General features: G+C 43.1%; 1 protein-coding gene across 1 annotated transcript in view; it reads left to right on the forward strand.

Moving 5' to 3' along the window:
• MYO3B (myosin IIIB) overlaps positions 1 to 22,590 on the forward strand; it is a 331,093-nt gene that overhangs the window by 278,875 nt on the left and 29,628 nt on the right. Inside the window, exons 29-31 of the mRNA XM_084805223.1 lie at positions 18,713 to 18,819; positions 19,218 to 19,264; positions 22,209 to 22,369. Coding sequence (XP_084661349.1) covers positions 18,713 to 18,819; positions 19,218 to 19,264; positions 22,209 to 22,329 — 275 coding nt within the window. The 3' untranslated portion in view covers positions 22,330 to 22,369. The remainder of the gene's footprint in view (positions 1 to 18,712; positions 18,820 to 19,217; positions 19,265 to 22,208; positions 22,370 to 22,590) is intronic.

Raw genomic sequence — 22,590 nt, forward strand, 5'->3', positions numbered from 1 at the left:
GAAGGAGACTCCGAGGCAGTAAAAGCAGCAGGACTGAATCTAGATACAAACAAATGTTTCAGTTGCAAATATTGCCATTCCGCTGAAGCTGGCAGATCAAATTGATCTCGCAAAACTGAAAATACCAAAAACCCATCTTCAAGCCCTACTAATTGATCTAAAGTAAAGATCATCTTATCTGTCCAGGTCTGCCATAAAAACATTTTCTTGCCAATTCTTAAATCTGGATTTCCCCATAAGGTCAATTTGGCATGGATCAAACTGTAATTGACGTGACATTATACGCCAGACTTCCCTAACTGCCAAAATTGTGGGAGAAGCTCTGTCTACCTGAATATGCCAAGAACCTAATGCCATCCATTTAAAGAGAGCACCAGACAAGAAGATTCCAATACTGTCCACAGAGGAAAATCTAATTTGAGTGGGAAAGACCAAAATTTAGTAGAGGACAGCAAATAGGCCTGCTGGTACATAGCTCCGGAAAACCGAACCCACCTTCATTAATAGGAAGTTGCATCCTTTTTAAAGATATTCTTGGTGGAGAAGAACCTGAAAAGAATTTATGAAACAAAGCATTGAGTTTTTGGAAATATTTGCCAGGTATAAGTATAGGGATCCCTCGTATAACATAAATAATTCAAGGTGCGGTATGGGACTCTGTTGTTAACCTCCAGTGAATAGAGGACAAAGCCCAGGCGATTCCAGTACAATCAGAAAGGGATTGATTGTATTATAGAAACATAAAGGGAACAGAGACTATACAAAGAAAAGACTCTCCAGTGGTGGTGACCTGCAAGGTCTGTGCAATGTTTGTTTTCTTGCCTGAGATCAACATGGCCTACATGTGCAACAAGTGCAAGTTGATCAGGCTGTTGGAAGAAAAAGTAAGCTGGAGCAGCGAGTGTTGATCCTCCAGGGAATAAGAGAACACAAAGAGTTCTTGGACAGAATGGTGGAACTACAGCAGCAAAGTGAAGAACAGAAGCTAGAAGAGCAACAGCAAGCTGATGCAAAAGAAGAAAATGCTGAAAATGCTGAGGTGGGGGAAATTGAAGTAGAGGATACTTCTTGGGAAAGGGTGACAGGAGCAAGAAGAACTAGAAGCCACTCTACACCAGTGGGAGCATTGGAACTATGGAACTGTTTCCAGGTACTTGAGGATGAGACTGGAGGACAGCCTGCAGAGGAAGAATTACAGGAGAACCTGCATGAGAGCGAGCAAGAGACTGAAGGTCAGCCAAGCAGAGGCAATGAAACCAAGGCCTACAGCTACGAGAAGAGTGGTCAAGGAACACCTAATTACTTTGAATGAGTTCAAATCTCCAGGGCCAGATGAACTGCATCCTAGAGTAATAAAGGAACTGACAGAGGAACTCTCAGAACCACTGTCTATTCTGTTTGAGAAATCATGGAGGACGGGTGAAGTACCAGATGATTGGAGGAGGGCTAATGTTGTCCCTATCTTCAAAAAAGGCTAAAAGGAGGAACCTGGGGACTATAGACCTGTCAGTCTGACATCAATCCCTGGGAAATTCTAGAGCAGATTATAAAGCAATCAGTCTCTAAGCACCTTGAAAACAATGCAGTGATTACTTGAAGCCAACATGGATTTGTCAAGAACAAATCCTGCCAGACAAATCTGATCTCATTTTTTGATCAAGTAACCTCCCTTGTGGACTATGGGAATGCTGTGGACATCATATACCTCGACTTCAGCAAAGCTTTTGATAAAGTGCCCCATGATATCCTGATGAGCAAACTAGCTCAAAGTGGGCTAGATGAAACAATGATCCAGTGGATCCACAGTTGGCTACAGAATCAGACTCAAAGAGTGCTTATCAATGGGATTTTCTCAAACTGTGGAGAGATAACGAGCAGGGTACCGCAGGGCTCAGTCCTGGGCCCAGTGCTCATCAACATTTTTATTAATGACTTGGATGAGGAGGTGCAGGGAATGCTTATCAGATCTGCAGATGACACAAAATTGGGCAGGATAGCTAATACCCTGGAAGACAGAAACAAAATTCAAAGTGATCTTTGATTTGGGATGGTTAACCACTTTACAGTTCAAGTGCAGGTAGTAGAATCGTTAGGCCTCATCTTGAGTACTGTGTGCAGTTCTGGGCACCGCACATTAAGAAGGATACAGACAAACTGGAGAGGGTTCAGAAGAGGGCAACGAAGAGGATCAGGGGTCTGGAAACAAAGCCCTATGAGTAGAGACTGAAAGAGCTGGGCATATTTAGCCTTGAGAAGAGAAGACTGAGGGGAGATAGGATAGCGCTCTTCAAGTCCTTGAAAGGTTGTCACAGAGAGGAAGGCCAGGATCTCTTCTGTATTATCCCAGAGGGCAGGACACGGAATCATGGGTTCAAGATACAGGAAGCCAGATTCCGGCTGAACATCAGGAAAAACTTCCTGACTGTTAGAGCAATACAACAATGAACCAATTACCTAGGGAGGTAGTGGGCTCTCCCACACTGGAGGCATTCAAGACGAGGCTGGACAGCCATGTGTCAGGGATGCTCTGACTTGGGTTCCTGCACTGAGCAGGGGGTTGGACTCGATGGCCTTGTAGGCCCCTTCCAACCCTTCTCTTCTCTTCTCTTCTCTTCTCTTCTCTTCTGTTCTCTTCTCTTCTCTTCTATGAAGTAAGAAATCCACAAACGGACTTGTATACAATCAATGCACCAAGCCATCCCTAACAGCCCGCCCCCCCAGACGACTTCAAACGCAGGTAGCGGATTAGGAGAGAGGCAGAAACAGTCACTGAAAGCATGGTCAGTGACTTGCCCCCACCCTCCCACCAATTTGTTGTCATGACAATGTTATTCAACACCGCCCAGCAACACCCCCTAGCACATGCACACGCAAAGTGGGACAAAGCGCTAAAGGGGAAATACACAGCGGGGAAATGGCAATTTCAATTGCAAGCACAGAAAATGCCGGGTTTTCCCCATTCTCAGAGAACACGGGAAGAGGGAGGGGACGTTGTGAGATAGCAGCAGGAGAGCAGCAGTGTCATTTAAAGCTCCTGCGAAAACCAGTGATTAAAGAGGAATGATCCTGCTAAAAAACCCAAGGTGTGAAGGTGGCCTGTATCTTTAGATCAAGTTTTGTGGATGATGCTCAGAATTTAAACTGATCAAGTAGGTTTATTTATTTATTTATTGCATTTATACCCCGCCTTTCTCCCTCTCGCAAGGAACTCAAGGCGGCTTACATTATCCTCCTCCTCACCGTTGTATCCTCACAACAACAACCCTGTGAGGTAGGTTGGGCTGAGAGTCTGTGACTGGCCCAAAGTCACCCAGTGAGCTTCCATGGCCAAGTGGGGACTACTCCTGAAGACAAGCAACAAATTCTAATATCTCTCTTCCCCTTGTTTTCACAGACTATTTAATAATTAAAACATTACTCTCCAAGGGAAATGTTTTAGCGTTCATTTGAGCTTCTCAAACAATTTCAGTGATATTGTTATGGGTCATACTATTCTGGTGTTCCAAGTAAAAAATAAAAATAAAACTTGCTTCCTAGAGTTTTGAAAAACCTGCTGCTTGATGGTGTTTCCTTAATGGTCCATTACAGTAGTCTTTATTTAAGGGCTGCTTCTGGAGAGTGGACCAACCATGCATTCAACAGGGCATAGCCACCAATCCTGGCTCCCTGACAAGTATATCCATATGATGCACATGTTCTAAAATATCTGTTGGCTATGTTCCTACTTTGCATTTGTACAAAGAATATTGTGTCAACTAAAAAACGAACAGGTTTGCAACTCAATCCGATGCATGTTAACTCAGAAGGAATTTCCACTCTCTTCAATGGGGCTTCCTCACAGATCACTGTACACAGAATTTCAGCTTTCTTATGTTTTGAATTATTATTGTTGTGATGATGATGATGATGATGATGCATTCATATAGTGCTTTTAACTGTCATAATTCCTAAACAACCTTCTGCGGTAGTTAAGTATTAGAGTATTATCATACCCATATTGCAGATGGGGAAGGGATCTTAGGCTGAGACTTAGTGTCTTGCCTAGACAGTTCATGGCAGAGATGAGATTCAAACTGGGGACTTCCTGATTCATAGCTCAGTCTCTTAGCCACTATGCCATGGGTGGGGAATCTCCAGCCCATGGGCCAGATGTGGCCCACAGAGCTTCCCCCTCTAGCCTACGACTTCCCCTCCTCACCCCATATCCCGCAGTGATTAGGCTTGGAAAAAGTCTTCCATTGGCTCCAGTGGAAGGCTTTCTCCAAGCCTATTTGCAGCACAGGAAGGCAATTTGGGGGAGTTGCAACTGGGGAGGGAAGAGTAAACCCTCCCCAATGCAACCCCCTTCAAATTGTCCTCCCCTGCACTGCAATTCATAGAATCATAGAATAGTAGGGTTGGAAGGGGCCTATAAGACCATCGAGTCCAAACCCCTGCTGAATGCAGGAATCTAAGTCAGAGCATCAGCTTGGAAGGGTTAATCTCACCCTTCTCCAGTTGCAACATCCCCCCACCCCCGGCACTGCATTTAGGCTTGGAAAATGTGGGTTGGCCCCACCCATTTATGCTTTGACTCTGCCCACTTTTGCATGGGATATCCACCTCTGGCATGGAGCCCCTGGGAGGTTCCCTATGGCCCTTGGGCCAAAATAGGTTTCCCACTCCTGCACTATACTATTCCAGCTCATAAGCCAGAATAAGAGAGGGCAATTTCTGAACGTCCGGGGGCCAGTTTCCAACCCTCTCCCCTAGAACCCACCATAATTCACCCCACTGCCAAAATTGCTGCACCACCAAATTGACACCAAATTGGTGTGGCAGCAGAAAAAGCAGGGAGTGTGCACCTTGCTTTAAATGGAAAATGGGCCTTTTTTGTCCCCATCACCAAGATTCAGTGAAAATTCAGCATAGCTGTAATTTCAGGGATGGTGAGGGCCACAAAAAAGGACAGAGGCAAGTGTTGCCCACCCTGATCTAGATTCTAACACATGATGGATGGACAGACAGACAGACACACACACACACACACACACACACCACTCCAAAACGCATACACACACTTGAGTACAGAGAAAAAAAATCTATGGAAACTATGAGGAGAACAAGAAAGCATCCTGTGGCACCTTAAAGACTCCTAATAAACATAATGTATGAGGCAGCAAAGAAAGAAAGAGCCTTTAAACACCATATTGAAAAATGTGTGATCTGCTTAGTGTGCTTTGTAATTTAAAGCATGTGGTTCCTCACAAAACTACAGGGTCCAAAATGAAGCCATAAGTCATGAAACCATGCGGAGGGAAATGCATGGCTTCTGTTACAAATCCTTCAGAGAGCATGTGTGTGAATGTGTATTCAAATGGTTCTGTTTAGAGGTTATAAACAAAAGGCATCTCTCTGGGTTGTAGTAGTGTGTGCTACAGATTCTGGGATGCACATGACATCAAAGCGCCACTCTAATGAATTTCTTTAGCATTCTTTGGCTCTATGAACATGCTCCATCTGAGTAAACAATACTCTAGTTGGCTGCTGTTGCAGGGAATCTGGAGTGATTAAACAGCTGGGATTTTTTTGGAGAAATTAAAGAAAAACCTTTCTCTCAACGGCTTCGAAGTTATCAGATATACTATTACTGTTATGTTGTTGTGGAAAGGTCTTTTTAATGTTAAATATCATATACAAAGCTCATCAATATCTCCCAAACTTCTAAGTCTCACTTTTTCCTGAATTAGACTGTAGGCATGTTTAGAGAGCACCTTCAGAGGAGCCCATCTTCTGTGTTTCTTCATGAGTCACTGGTCTGCTCAACAGGCTGGAAGCAAGCCCAAAGTGATTCACGTCAAGATGCAATGGGTAGCCTCCTTTGAGGGTCGGTAATTTTGCGTATGGGGAGTAATTGAATGTCTAGTTGCACAAGACGCAGCAGCATTACCCGTCTCTAGCAAAGGCTGATTTGCAGGAGGCAAGACCAGAGCAGTGAATCATGCAGAGAAATGATGGGTAGCCTCCTCTGAGAATGGATAATTCTGCTACAGCTCTATATGAGGAGTAATTGAATGCACCAATCACAGGAGATGTAGCACTATTACCTGCCTTCAGCAGATGCTCCTTGCAAGGAGGCAGGTAATGCAAAACAGTGAATCCTGAGAGAGGCAGCGGGCACTATGTTCTGTGGGTCAGTAATTCTGCCTCTCGGGAACCCATTTAATAAATTTATTTCCCATATCACACCATCAGTTCACAGACTGGGAATTCCTGAACTAAAGCCTGTTACCTTAAGCGGTAGATAGGGGTGGGTGCCTGGAGAGCTGATCATAGGCTGCATCTATACATAGCAGTTATACCGTTATCATACTGCAGTGGTAACTATTGGTGCCCACTGGTGCCAAGTGCATCAACAGTTATCATTTCAGTATGATAACAGTAAAACTGCTATGTGTAGATTCAGCCATAGTCTAATAACCGCATTGTTATTGTTTTGCTATTTAGAAGGGGCCAAGTTCTGCTGTCTTTTCAGAGAGAGATCTAACAGTATCTGTGATGCATTGACTACTAGTCAGTATAAAGTGACTCCTAGAAACTGGGTGCCCTGAAAGAAAGGGCATTTGTCATTGACTTATGCTGACTTATTCTGGTTCAAGAGAGACACATTATTTTGAAATAATGAACATCAGATAGGCCTACTGCTGGTAGAATATCTTGGAGGAGGTAGTTGTTGAGGTTTCCTGGTTTAACTAGCATAGGACAGGGGAGGGAAATTGTTCTGGACCCTGGGGCCAAATTTGGTTCCCGATCACCCACCGGGGCTGGATGATGTCAGGGGGTGGGCCTGTCCTGAAGCCCCACCCCCTCGCTCCTGAAGCCCTGCCCCTTCCTTGAAGCCCCATCCCCTGACATCAAACGGGTCCCTTTTTTTGTGCAGAGAGAGACACCGTGACTCTTTCAGCATGAAGAAAGGACTCCCCTTCATGCACAGAGAAGCATGGAGAAAGGGACTCCTGGGTGCTAGAGAAATGCTACCTTTCTTTAGCATTGGGAGAGGGGTGGGGCCTGGGAGGGAAACCTAGCAGGCCAGATGAAAAATCTCCACATGCCAGATGTTCCCCATCTCTGGCAAACAGGATGTGTAGCCCATATTAGTTCTGTTCAGGGTCCCCAAACCCATAGTTTTACTCATGTTCAAGTGAATGTGGGTAGAATGTTCCTTCAGACCTTACCATTCAGTGGGGTTGGGATGCTGGGGGCAGGGCTAGCATGCATAGCCCCAATCCCCTAAATAGTTTTAGCCCTCGTGCGTTCAGGCAAATGCTTGAATAGAGCTATTATTTCCAGAGAACCTGGATAAAAAAAATCATGCTGCTTGCATGGCTTCCCTATGTACTACTTGGGCATCCTTCTAACCAATACCCGATTTAAGAGCAGTGACCCAGGTGGCTGCCTGGGACGATCTGCTCAGGCGGTATCTGTCACAGGCTATCTGCTCTAACTATCCACTCAACCGCTGAAATAAAAACAGTTCAGTCTGGCAACGCTGACCTGCATGGCCAGCACTGTGTTCACATTTGCTGTTGTTTTATTTGTGAGAAAGTGTACAACATATGGGCCCATTCAACCAATGGTGTGCTTGTGCATGATTGTGATCAGATCCATGAATGCAAATGTATCGTCTTGTATGACTGGGATAAAATCATGCAAATTGTGCATATGTTATGAAATGAATTTTTAAAAGGCATTCCAAAGTTGAACAAATAGAGGGGAATGCTGAGGAGTCTCCTTGCCAGGGATCGCCATTTGCTCTAGGGGCATGTTTGGCCCTGTTTCTAATCCAGAACTTTTTGTAGCATGATACCGTTATGCTTCTTCATGGGTTAAAGGGAGAATAGGAAGGAGAGGTGGAGTTCAATAAAGGAGGGCCTGTCATCTGCTCAGGGAAAGGTGCTTTAGTTTTTAGTTCAAGATGGCTGCTGGTGTTTCCTTCATGGCTTCTTGCCAGGCCATTTCATTTAGAACTTGGTCCTGTTTCTAATCTAGTGCTTTTTGTGGCGTGATGCCATTATGGGTCTTCATGGGTTAAATGGAGAATAGGAAGGAGAGGTGGAGTTCCATAAAGGAGGACCTATCATCTCCTCAGGGAAAGGCACTTCAGTTTCTACCACAAGATGGCTGCTGGTCTTTCTCTCATGCTCTTTATATGGTGTCAGAGTGGGATGATTTCCCAGCAGAGAAGAATTGAGTTGGAGGGGGAAAGAAAAAGAAAAAAAAAAGAACTCCAAGCTGCAAGAAGGGTGAGTGGAAAAATAAAAGAAAAAGGAACAACAGAAGCAAAGTTTTAAAATGTAAATAAAACAGGGCAGGGAAGAACCACTGCAAAATGAAAGAGAAAAGATCTTCTAGTGAGGGAAGGCAAAGGGAGAGACCCTGGAACAATCGAAGAGCCAAGTGAGGATTAGAAGATACAAATGTGTAATGTAATACAAATGGCTCAACTTCAAAAATTTGATTTTCAGAATTCAGCCACTGGACATATAGCTGAAAAGCACTGTTCTAACCATTGCACTACTATTCACTTATTTGTGCCTCCTGCTGAAGGCAAATGGGCATATCTCACTTGGCACTGACACTAAAATACAAAATCAGAGCAGTTTGGAGTACTTTGAAAAGTCGTTTGGGTTCATGCTTTAGTAAATCTTCAGAGGAAGAAACTCTACAGTTGTGGGGCTGCTGTTGCCACCCTACAGATCTGTCCTACAAATGAAATATGCATATGGGAGCACTTGCCTGGTATTAGAGAGACCGCTGTGTGGCATAGCAGAAGAGGTGACTTCTTATGTAACCAAGATCCTGATTCACTGATGCTGGCCATGATGGTTCATGCTTTGATTATTTTTCTAGCCATGAAAACGAGTGAGGACTGAGAGTATGAGTTTTAAGGTGGTCTCTAGAGGTCTCTAGACTTCATGGGGCTGCGGTGGCTTACTGGTTAAGACGCTGAACTGCAGACTGGAAGGTCGGCAGGACAGCAGTTCGAGACCTGAGTGCTGCGTGACGGGGTGAGCTCCTGTCTTCAGTCCCAGCTTCTGCCAACCTAGCAGTTCGAAAGCAAGAAATTGCAAGTAGATAAACAGGTACCGCTTCGGCAGGAAAGGTAACAGTGTTCCGTGCACCTCGGTGTTCAGTCATGCCGGCCACATGACCACGGAAGCGTCTTCGGACAGCGCTGGCTCTTCAGCTTAGAAATGGAGATGAGCACCACACCCTAGAGTCAGACACAGCTGGTTGGGGACACCTTTTACTAGACTTCATAGATCTAAAATGCATTTTCTTTTGTAACAATTGCAAACTTTTGAGGGTAATATTTAGGCAATGCTATAAGATCTGACCAAGGGGTTGCTCACAATCACAAACATTCAGTTATAGAGCTGATTCGCATGTAACGACAACCCATGGGTTGTTTAAACCATGAGTTGTTGGGCATAAGCGGGAGCAAGTGAGCACATTGCCTCCATTGTGCTTTTTGCTTCCACTTTCAATTAACAGCAGGTGATTACCCTGTTTGTAGGTTGTTAGTGTGATGTCTGAACCTGGACACTCTGGTTTGTGTGCGGGGGGGGGGTGTTTCTCTGAGCATCACCACTTTGCCCTATGTGAGGTGCTCATTTTGTTGTGCTTTGTACAGGCAAATATATGATTTGGCATTTGGGGCTGAGAAACACATACACCCCACCGCCTTGTACACAGTTTATCTGCTAAGTTACTTGTCTCTGAACCTCATCAGTTTGTTTTGTGTGAAATGGGTGTTGGAGTAGAAAACTTTGCCTTCAAAAGAGTGTTTTTGTGTTTTGGAGCTCAGACCCACACCTCTGCATTATACTTGGGTTCTTGGGCAGGTTACTTTTCTTTTACTCTCACCAGTTTGCCTCCTGGAAAATGAGTGTCTTGTATCTGGCCATGCCCATCATGGCAGCCATTTTATGAATGGGCAAGCCCTCCCCCTAGCAGCCATTTTGTGAGAGCAGCCACAACATTCAAAATTCCAAATATGCTCATCAACCCAAAATGTTTGAGGATGGACCCCTGGCATAAGCTGAAAGAGCACTGACAGCTCTGGTAAGTTAAATTACTTCTCACTCATCCTGGAATAAGTAAACAACAGAAAAGTTGTTATATCTTGTTTCTCCAGATAACATCCTCTAAATTGTGGTTGTGTAAGCAAACCACAGTATTATCACACTTATGAATCCTTAATTTGACTTTGCAAAGACTTTGATTCTAAATGAAGCTTCATCTGATCTTATGCCCACAATAGTGCAATCCTATGTATGTTTACTCAGAAGTAACTCCCGTTGAGTTCAGGGGGCTTACTCCCAGGCTTGTGGGTACAGGATTGCAACCATAAAGTGAGAGTCAAGTTCCCTATTATACTGGAGCACTTATACACCAATGGGGGAAATACATTTTTCTCTTTGGAATCATCATCATGGACTGACATTCATTAATTCCTATAATATCCAGAAAGAGGATGTATACTATCAGAGTTTGTGAGTTTATCTATCCATATCTCTGAGACTTCAAGAAGGAAAACAAAACCTTGAAAGGAGAGATGCAATCCAAAGGGAAACTAGAAATTCTCAAAAGCATCAAATTATATATAAATTATCAAAGGAGAACAAAGATGTGTTTTATTTTTCCTCTGTAAAAATCTTCTCCCCAGGCTATTACAGTGCATTACATAGGCGTGATCAATATATCTCGAGTTTGAGAACCGAAGTACTTTGGAATAAATTAGACTAGCAGGAGAAGAAACAAAGAACAAATTAACATGATTTTAAACATTGCTTAAATTTTCATGAACTCGGACCTTGAAACGTTATGATGAGCTCCCAGGAGCCTGTGCTAATATTTGCCAATAATTAAGGGTTGTACTTTCATGTTCCATCTGACATTAAAGGTTGGGAACCAGCCATGTATTTGCTGTCTTTATGGTCATACTGGTATATCTTTTTTAAAAAAATATGTATTTTCTTAATTATTAATGAAAGCCTTTAAATGGCTCTATTACTTTTTATTTGTTGGCTTGTTCCTCCACCTCTTGCTGCTAATTTCCTAATGCTTGAATATTTAAAAGTGGCATTCTCTCTTATCTGGGGAAAAAGCTCTCTCAAGTCAGTGTATTCGTTCTTTGCCCAATAATACCCTAGGCAAGCCTGAAGTGTCATTGTCTTGTTGCTGAGTTACTACCAGACAGGATCAGCCCGAAGAAATGATTATTTCTTCCCTTCCTCTTATTTCTGGGAAATCAATTCATACATACAATGCTCTTGTCAGAGTAGCGGGTGTGACCAGCACGGGCACATGAAGGCGCAGATCACTGTGATACCAATAGCCTTTGGTCCTTTGCTGTATGCATTTCCCCACTATTACCCACATGAGATTCCTTTTACTGTAAAAGAAGGCCTGAGTTGAGCCCTTCCTTGAGTTCTCTTTCAGGAAGAAACTCAGGGCGTATACACACAAACATGTAACAAAACCCAGTAACTCACATATTCACTTCAAAGCTGTGTCAGAAGGGAGGATTAGAAGCGGAAAAGTCCCCCCAACCCACCCCGAGGCTTCCTGACATGTTTTATCTTGCATACACTAATCTGGAACCCCATAAGGGCAAGCAGATAAGGGGGAAAGTGCAGGGAAAAGGGAACCTAACAGAGATTAGAGCAGCCTTTCCCAACCTGGTGTCCTCCAGATGTTTTGGACCAAGTCCCATCAGCTCCAGCCAGCACAGCCAATGGTCAGGAATGCTGGGAGTAGTCATCCATAACGTATGGAGGGCACCAGGTTGAGGAATGCTGGGCTACAGGCTCATTTTGCTTTGACCATAAGGAAACAACTAGTTCTGTTTTAGTCAATGGACTCCTGACAACTAGAACTACACAAGATGCATAGCTTGTTCCAAGTGCATCATTGAGCACAGACTAGCTACAATAAGCACTTCTGTGTATTTATTTCTAAGGTCTGAATTCTTATGATGTTCTCTACTATTCACTGAATGCATGTACAGTATCTACTTTTAAAAACCAATTATCCCTACTTTCTGCTTATTTCTGCTTTCTGGGTTTATTTTATAATAAGCTTCTCTTTCCCATATATGTTTCTACTGCCTTGGTCTGAAGCTATTGGCCTGCTCACTCACTCACTCTGGCACAGCCCTGCCCGTTCATGGGTTGAACAACCCATGAGTTGGTGTTACATGCGAATTAGGTCATTGTTTGTTTGTCCAGGCCAGAAACTAGATTGAAATAGATCCAGAAAATCAGTTTCATCCAAGAATTCCTGGAACTGGACTACATTGAACATTTTATTCCGGGAAAGCCTGAACCACAACTACTTACCTGGGTAAAAAGGTAAAGGTAAAGGTGTCCCTAACCAGTCGTGTCCGACTCTAGGGTGCGGTGCTCATCCCCGTTTCTAAGCCGAAGAGCCAGCGCTGTCCGAAGACGCTTCCGTGGTCATGTGACCGGCATGACTGAACACCTACGTGCACGGAACGCTGTTACCTTTCCCGCCGAGGCGGTACCTATTTATCTACTTGCAATTTCTTGCTTTCAAACTGCTAGGTTGGCAGACGCTGGGACTGAAGACGGGAGCTCACTCCGTCACGCAGCACTCGGGTCTCGAACTGCTGTCCTGCCGACCTTCCAGTCTGCAGTTCAGCGTCTTAACCACCAAGCCACCGCGGTCCCACTTACCTGGGTACCTTTCCTTAAAAAAAGAAGAAGAAGAAGAAGGAAAAAAGTATTTGATATTTGGAAAAACCATTAGGGATGAGATAGGATTTTTTTTTTTCCAGAAAGGTCTCTCAGTTACCTCTTTCAATTGATTATTGGGATAATCCAATTATAAATTGTTGGGACAGATGACAGTGAGTATTCATTGTGTGTCTCCTTTCAATATGTGCTTCATCTTATCGCCTCCTGTTTTATTTACCAGACTATTGTTTCATGTTTTTAGTTTCTGGAGTTTGAGAAATACACCTTTCTAAACTTTCCAAATGGTTCCAACAGAGGCAAACTTAGCCTTGATCAGCAAAGGCATTGGTGGGCAGTGGAAGTATAGACACTGCTAAAACACCACCAAAATCTGTAACCATTGCAAAACAGTGGTGTATAAAAACTTGTTAATCTATCATAATAAGGCAAATTCAGAATAACATTTTAACATAGCTGTGTAGGGCCTGCGTCTGGCTGAAGCTAACTAAAATCTCAACAAACTCAGGATTTGCCTTGGATTGGTGGAGTTGGACTGCCTTTCTATTCTGTACAAGCTGCTAAAGCAGCTACATATCTTTAGACTATACAGTTTTGACCATCGTTTATGCATCATAGGCTTTCATGGGCAGTCAGTGATGTAGGGCCATTTCAGTTTATACCACAATAAATGCACAATTGCTAATTTAGTGTGTGAGATCCAGATGTCTTCACTCAAAAAAGCATTTCTGTTTTGAAGATACACATTTCCCAGATTTCAAATTCCAATATGTTGTTGCTGGGAAAATGCAATTCTTCTATCAGTAGCTTATTAAGATTTTTTTCATTATCTATATTATAGATCCTATAATATAATCTATAAACACTAATAGAAAGAAGGAAAAATAATTATAACTAAAACTAGAACAAAAGATTTAAAAGTTTTAAAGAAATGAAGCTGCCCCACAGCAAGTCTGCTCCCCATCCCCTGAAAATGGACTGGATATACAGCAGTAGGTACCATACCTGAATGAGGATTTGCAACACTCGCCTTGTAAAACCTAAAATACAGCCGGGACATCCTTTAGTGGATCATCTAGATATGTCCCTTGAGTCTGTTGGGGCCATCATACGCAGTCCTGTCGAAGATGTTCATGCACTGATTTCAGTGCACTTTGGACATAGCACAGATTTGGGGGCAGCATTGCAGTAGTGGGGCATAGCATGAGAAGGTTATGAATTTTATTATATTTTTATCCTACCCATCCTCCAAGGAGCTCAGAGTCATCCTATTTTACCCATACAACAATCCTTTGAGGTAAGTTAGGCTGCAAGTGAAGCCCTGTTCTCACTTTCATATTCCTGTGTTCACTACACACATGGAGGGGGAGCGGGATTGCACCTACTGGTAGTGATGTGTTTTTTTCCAGAAAATTTTAAATGGAAGATTGGCGGGGGGGGGGGGAATTCCTATGCAAATAATGTTAATTTGCATTAGAAAATTTTCAGTTTGCACTGGAAAATTTTCCAATGACCTAAGTAGCATTCCTTAACCTGGTGCACTCCAGATGTTTTGGACTACAACTCCCAGAATTCTTGACTATTGGCCATGCTGACTGGGGCTGATGGGAGTTGAAATAAACACATTTGGAGGGCACCAGGTTGGGGAAAGCTGCCCTTGAGAGTGATCTAATTTAGCAAATCTCTGTAGCTTTTAGTAAACAACAAAGCTAAAAAAAAGTACCTCTTGGTCTTGTTCATATTTGTCCTTCTATGCCAGAAGCGGCAGAAGGTAGATCTCCAGATGTTTTGGACTTCAACTCACAGAAGCCCCTGCCAGTATGGCCAACAGTCAGGAATGCTGGGAGTTGAAGTTCAAAACATCTGGAGATATACTTTCTGTCCACCCCTGCTAGCATTTGATCTGGAAAATCAGAGGAAAAAAATTAATCCTATTGATTGTGCCCCCACCACTTGGAAGCCCCCTAACTTGGAGGCTTCAAGTGTCAGAGGCAATCTTCATCTCCTCATCCTCTGTTTTGGGTGTTTTTCACTAGACAGGCTTTTTAGCCCATCTAGTGAAGGTGCTTCAGAGTGGGAGGGGAGGAGGCTCAGGATAACTCATATCCTGGCCTGTCTAGTCTCCTCACCTCCCCCCCCCCCCGCTGGAATGCCCCCTTTCCTCCTCCTCCCCCTTTCCTGACCTCAGAAGGCAGCTGGCACAATTCTTTCTGTGCTGGCTGCAAGCGTGCAGGAGAGAGAAGTCAGATCTCTAGCTCCCACTTCCAAGGTCGGAGTGCTATCGCCAGCCTCAGAAGGGTTTTCCAAACTGTCCTATGGTCCCTGGGACGCTTGCCCAGGGACCATAAGATTGCCCTCTAAAGCACACTTAGGGTGCAATCCTAGGCATGTTTAGACAGAAAAAAAGACCTATAACTCCCAGCATTCCCCAGATAGCCATGCTGGCTGGGGAATGCTGAGAGTTGGGGGGCGGGGGGGGGGGGCGGGGTTGTCTAAACATGCCTAGGATTGCCCTGTAATGTGATTTAAATGCTACATTGTGCAGAAATTTTAATTAGGATACTCGTTCAAATTTAAATACAATAGCATGTGCTTTCCTTAATTTGTTTAAATTTAAGGGGTGGGGAACAAAGGTACTTAAAACTGTTGACTAACCCAAAGCAACCCAAAGAACAGTGCATGATATGGTGACAACCACTCATCCACTATTGTATTTGCCTAATACTGTATCTGCAATTGGCATCCATTCATTGTTACTAATGAACTTAAGAAATGGAAACATTTTGGTGGGAAAACAAATCATTTTTAAAAAATTCTGTGGGAAAACTTTCTTCCCTACATCACTGCCCACTGGCCTTGCCCCATGACTTCTGTGTGTTTAGCCAAAGGTAAGAATGGATTCTGTATGTGTATATATAACTGTAGGCATGTAGGAGCTGTATGTATGATCAGGAACCATGGTAAGATCAGGGTTCCTGATAGTACAAATCCAATGCATTCTTATGTTTGGCCGAACACAGGCAGGTTGGAGGTGGGGTCAGCCGACACAGTCCCCCTCCCTTCCGTGCATTCAATAAACGCACAGACAAAAGGTGAGAGCAGGACTAGATAGTGACTGACCCAAGAACACCCAGATCTACACCTCATGTCATATCAATACGATCCCATCATGGTGATGCTATATCCCTCTTGCACGTGTATACCTCGTCACACACACAATGACATCTATTGCAATATTTTGGATAATATGCAATAAAAAGTGGGAAATAACGCTAGAAAAGCGGTATATGGAATGGAATGCGTAATGTGCCCCAACAGTGATCAGTGCACTTCAGCACCGATAAAAAGCACCAGTGTAGGTCTAGCCCCAGTAAGCTTCGTGACTGAGTGAGAAACTGAGTGCAGGAGTCCCTGGTCTGACTACCCATGACAACATATCAGCTGCCAAGTTTCTTCTTCTTAGTCTCAGATTCTAAAAAAGCGACTCACCACCACTAACAGACTATCCAACAGGGACTACAACAAATCCATATGCAACTCTGGCCCCATGTCTGTTCAGGTAAAATGTTTACAAGACCTAATAGCATCAGCCACACCAAAGGGCCCCATAGTTGTGCATCCTCTGTTACGATATATGCCATCACCTGCCAACAATGCCCTTCTGCGTTGTCCTACAAGGATCAAGGCAATGGTTTCCTCTCCCATTACGGGTGTTAAAATAGCATAGCAAAGCTAGGAATTTATTTATTTATTTATTTATTTATTTCATTTCATTTCTATACCACCCAATAGCCGAACCTCTCTGGGCGGTTCACAAAAATTAGGAAGTTTGTGTTATCACCTATTATGGAATCACTGTGCTTATCTTGTATACATTTAAGTTTTATATAGGATTGTCACATTTCTACTGTACCTCTTATACTTCATGACCTTTTGTCTCTACTGTTTATATATTTTTTCAAGAAGATAATTCATGAATGTGATGAAGTGGGCTCTAGTCCACAAATGTTTATGCCACAATCAGTCTTTAAGGTGGCACAAGACTTTTGCCATGCTATAGAATTGAAGGTTGTCTGATTACATACACACAAGGCATTTATGGCTGCAACAACAATTATTCTTACCATTTTTGTATGATTTTAAATAAATGTTAGCAAATAGGAAAGCAAGTAATTTGACCTATCCATAACCTTAATTTTGTTAGTGGATTAAAACTAGTAGTATGAAAATTATTTTTAATCTCAATTTAATGACACAGCAGAGAGCACATGTTAATATAGTTTCCTCTAGATATGGGTGGCTGTGATAAATGGTCCCAGATTTTTTTTTCTTACCAATCATATTTTAGGCTACTTGCACAAGGAAGACAAATGGGCTCAGCAAAAGGGCATTTCCTTTGGAAGCTGCAAGCTGCAGACCACCCAGGAGCCAGGCAGAAGCAATTGTATCAGGCCAGAAAGCCAGCACGAGACTTCACTTAATCCAAATGCAGATAGCTTAGAGTACAAGAAGGGAGCTGCGTATACAGTTGATGTATCTGCTGCTGAGAAATAGATGAAGCGCAATCCCAGAACAGTTAAATAAATACATTAGTTTAGCATTTGATTGAGTGTTTTTCCTATTATTACATCAACAGTGCAATCCGTTACCTACTTGGGAGTAAGCCCCATTGAATTCAGTAAGATTTATTTCTAAGTAGATGTGTATAGGATTGCTCTGTAAGAGCCTTATAGATTGACAGCCTGTGAGCAGAGGTCTGCCTTTGCTGTTATGACTGTATGGCACCTAGCCACCTATAAACATTTTTATAGGTGGGATTTGGACTTGATGGTCTTGTAGGCCCCTTCCAACCCTACTATTCTATGATTATATGATTTAACAAATACATATTACCAATAGCTGTACTACCCATAGTTGACACCAGGACAGAAGGTAGATCTCCAGATGTTTTGGACTTCAACTTCCAGAAGCCCCTGCTGGCATGGCCAGCGGTCAGGAATGATGGGAGTTGAAGTCCAAAACTGCTGGAGATCTACTTTCTGCCCACCCTGGTCTACACAACAGTTGTCTTCCGTGCCCAGTAAACACTAAGAGCAGCTTCACACAAAGTAGTCACAAATGGCTTAAAATTGTAGCCACTTGGCCATATTCTGGACCTGTCTTTTTTTCTTCTTCTTCTTATGCTGAACCAGTAGCAGCTTCAGGGCATGATCTCTGACAGATTCACACGTTCTTCTTTTGTGGTGGTAACGTCTATTGAAAGTTTATTGAAGTACTTGACAAAATCCTCCACACCCTTAATGAACTGTTATGATGCTCCAAGCATTACCTTTTTATACACTTTTTAAAAAGCAACAATAAATAAATGGAAGTTCTTCAGAATTTATTTATTCCTTCTGCTGCTGCTAGCTCAAAATGCATATAGTGTTACTCTTTCAATGAACCAACATCCACTTGCTGGAGTGTAAAGCTGAGTTTCTCAAAGGTGTTCTTCTACAATGTTGAAAGCTTTCATGCATACACCAGGAGAACTCGATCCTATGAAGTTGTAGACCCGTGCCTTCTTTGTGTCTTATATTTGGTGGGGGGGGATTTGACAGCTACTACTTCACAAGCTAGCAATGATATCCCTAGATGGTCACCACACCATTCAAGGATATATATACATGTTATTCTAGATATATTTTCTTTCTTTATTTAATAGATTTATATACCACTTGCCATATTTAAAAATATCTCTAAGCAGAGAAGCTGAAGGCAATGTTTAATTCAGTTTTATTCCAAAGGCTTCAGTATCCCCAAGTTTGTAAGTGCCTGCTGAGAATTGTACAAGTTAGGTAATAAATGCAGGAATTAGTAAGATAGAAGGGAGGACTCTTTTGATTCTAAAATATGCTCAGATGTTTACAGCACCTGGTGTGGCTGAGATCTAAAATGGTGTTATCTACTTGCAGATTCGGAAAACCGTCTTGAACAGAAGCTGAAAACACCCCGTCGGAGATGTCAGCAGCCCAAAGTGCTGAATAGCCCTGAGGACAACATGTATTATAACCAGTTAAATGTGAGTTCAAAGTGGCAATAAAGCTGTTTTACTGGCTTTGTTTCCAGTTAATAATTTTGTTATTAATACCTGTTCCAACCCCTCCAGCCCTAGACCCCACCCCATGGCCCCCTCCCCTGCGACGTTCTTCAGCTTTCTTCTTGAACATGTGCTTATGCTCTTTATCTGTTGCTTTCATGTCAGGATGTCTGCCTTCACGGTGAATAATTGATGTGGTTTATCAAAGACGAGCAAGATGCATGCTTCATCAGGCTCGCTTGAGCCCTTTGATCAAAAAAATTATGCTGTGACTTCTGATATTATCAGCATCTGCTTGCATTCAACACAAAATCACTTTGAATTAAAAATTAACGACTTGCTGCTTTGCTTTGACTGAGTGTTCTTGGCCCTCTCCACAGGGAACTCTAGAATATCAAGGGAGCAAGAGGAAGCCAAGAAAACTTGGGTAAAATATCTATCTTCTTATTTCTAAGCAACTGTAAACATAAGAAGCCCTTCGTGATATTACAGAAAATGCACAAACTTTCTAGAGAGATTTCTCAAAATAAACAGCAAGCCTATCTCTATATAGCAACTTTGGGCATTTTGCTACAGAAGCAAATGGAAAACTTGTATTTAACGTGCTCTGTATAAACTGTTTTCAGGGATGGGGGAAAAGGGTTCTTCTCCACAGGACTCAGACAAAGTGTTCTTTTTTCTGTGTTTATAGTGGATTTGAGACAAGTCGTATACTGAGGGCATTTCTACACCAGCCTAAAATCCTGCATTTAAAACGGGGCTTTCTGCTTCCATTTTAAATGCAGGATCACAACTGACTCCCTTTACAAGCACTCCCCCCACCCCGTATCTCAGTCTTCCACTATCTTTCATTGATACCGCTCCTCTTCTTTCCACTTTAACTCTTGTCACAGAGGAAACTGAAGCGGAACACAATGGGAGAATTTGATTGCTCAGTATCTGCGATCTATTTAAAAACAGAACAAAGGGCATTTAGTGCAGGAGGGTCACGGCAGGGTCATGGCAGCATGTAAAGAGCCCACAAACGTCCATGAAGGAGCAATCTCAATCACAGGATAAAAGTGCCTTGTGATGAAGCCCTGAGAGTCTTGTGGAAGCAGATACCTGCAAACTGAGAGCACAGGCACAACCTCTGGGACAGATGCCCTCCTGGTCCACAGCATGTACCAGCTGAAGGGAGGAGAGACAAGGAGGAAAGAAACAAGTTCCTATAAAGAGGCAGTCGGTGCCCATTCATTCTTGGCTTGTGGTTAAGAGCTCCTTTATACTCCTTTTTTCTTTTAACAGAGAAACAGTTTCCCTGATGGGAAAATGATATGCATTGTCACTTATGAACTGTCACCTGTTCGTTATCCAGCAAATCCCCAGATCTCAGGCTAAAAGGCATACTAAAACATCATGATTATAATTATGTTGATTTAACCTGAGCCTTCAAAAGCCACCCCAAATAAACAGATCTTTTAACACTTCTGAAATATGGTTCAGGTTTATCTCATATATGTCACTTGCACTAGGATGAAAACAGCCAAAACACAAAGTTTCTGTGAGCATTCATTTAAGGTTTTATTAGCCTTTACTGTGTGTGTGTGTGTGTGTACGTACAATAACTGCCATCCTTTTCTTCCTGCCTATAAAACTCAAGTCTTGTTTTATACAACCATGCCCTCTGTGTGGTTACCTCTTTGTGCCATTTCAGAACAGTTATTGATGTTGCTGTGCAAATATTAAACAACTGCACAGGGCAGGACCCAAAGAGCGCGTTGCACGAGTGGAAAGCACATCCACTCACAGAATGGGGTGGGGGTGGGGTGGGGTGGGGTGGGGGCTCCAATTTCTATTAATTTCCCCCAGCTACAGCCCCACACCCTGCATAAATTGCCACACTGTTCCAGAGGGTCTCCTGATCTGTCAGAACAGCTTGAAGAGAGCACAAGGAGTTGCAGCAAGGAAGAGGAAGCAGGAAGCTTTCACTGTCTGAACAGAATTCAACTTGAGGTTCTCCGGATCCTGTCCACAAAGTTTAAACAACCCAGAAGCAATGGTTCTTCTGTTATAGAAGAACAGAAGTTATACTAGTGTTAATATATAACTATATAACTAATATATATATATAATATATATAATATATATAATATAATAGAATATATAACTATAGTTCAGTTATACTAGTGTTATTTGGTTGTGTGTATAAGGTTTTAGGGTAATTGCTGGACATCTTTTATCATGGATGATCAATCAACCGTCAGTTATAAGTGGAACTTTCTCATTGTGTGAGGTCTAAATATTGTGTGAGGTCTAGAAGTTATTTAACACTGCTTCATCTGACTTCTGTGTGTGTGTGTGTGTGTGTGGCTGATCACTTAAAAAACAACCATTAGGACTGCACTTTGCACATAGCGAGTGGCTCATTGGTCAGAAGCACAAATCTTGATTTTTCTCACTTTGCGCACACAGTTTAAGGTCAATCAGAAACGGACCCTTGATGAATGAGTTGTTATGTGTACAGGGAAATCCTGACAGTAGTGCAGGAAACATTTCCTGAAACAGGAAGAGGAATTGTCATGTTCCCAGGGCTTTGAGCTGCCATTGCTATTTAGGCTATAACAGCGCTCTCCCCCTTTTACTGATAGTAAGAAGTCATGGGTTCAGTGCTGGATCCAGCTTTTGGAGGGCCCTTGGGCAAGACACCCCCTCCATGGGCCTCCTCCCTCAGTGAGTCGACCTTCTCACTGCCATCATCACCAGCTGCTCTTGACCCTCCTCTTCCTCATCGTTGCCACCTCCTGCTTGTTTGCCTGGCAGAGAGCCAATGAGCAAGGAGGCATCCGCTCCTTCTCCTCCTCAGCACCGCCAATGCTTGGGCCAGAGCGAGAGGCAGGTGAACAAGCAGGTCGCCATGGTGAAGAGGAGGAGCAACTCCAGGGGGCTGTTGTCAGTGGGCCCCTGCTGGGGTGTGGGCTCTTGGCAGGTGCCCAACCATGCCTGCCCTTGTCACTGGCCCGCATGGGATCAGAATGGGGATTCCCTTACCTGAGCGTGACGCCTGTGGGTTTCTGGTGTCCAGTTGAGAGTACTGATCATCTGTCACCTGCAAATTGATGTCTGGAAATGCCATAAATGAAATTCAGCACAATTGTGCCAGTTATTACAGGAGGACAGTGCAAAAGACCCTAGAGCAATGAGAAGTATTACGGTCTCAGGATCCTTCCAAGCAAGCTGGATTCGTCTTCACCAGCCTCAGCCAGTCATCAAGCACAAGATTGTTTTTGTTCCACCATCCATAAGAGAGCACTTCTTTGAACCCATTAAACACGAACATCTAAAGATTTGAAGCATCATTCGGAGTGGTTTGTGTTTTCTTTTCCCCTTAGGCAAATAAAAGTGCTTGATTGGGAGGATGAGTATTACAAATCATTATCAGCTGTAGATTCCATCACAGAGGAAGACAAGGCATTCCAAGCCCTTCCTTCCTCCAGAGGGGTGTCTTTTTAGAGCTGAACTTTTACCACTTAACTCCTTTGGTGCAATGCTGGTAAGAAACCTGACATATGTTTCTCATTTCTGGTTTGTGTGTGTGTGTGTGGGGGGTAAAATGTGCACATATGTGCATCCTAGGGACAGATACAGCAAATACTGGTGCCTGCCATGCAGTTTGTGACAAGAGAGGGCAAAAAAGCCAAATCTATGTATACATTTTGGCAAACTCAGTCTCAAAACTGGCTTCTTTCTATAGCAGATCATCACCCAAACACA

The sequence above is a fragment of the Heloderma suspectum genome, chromosome 1 (assembly GCF_057233095.1).
Source record: "Heloderma suspectum isolate Gila_16-S chromosome 1, 16-S_ref, whole genome shotgun sequence".
NCBI lineage: Eukaryota > Metazoa > Chordata > Lepidosauria > Squamata > Helodermatidae > Heloderma > Heloderma suspectum.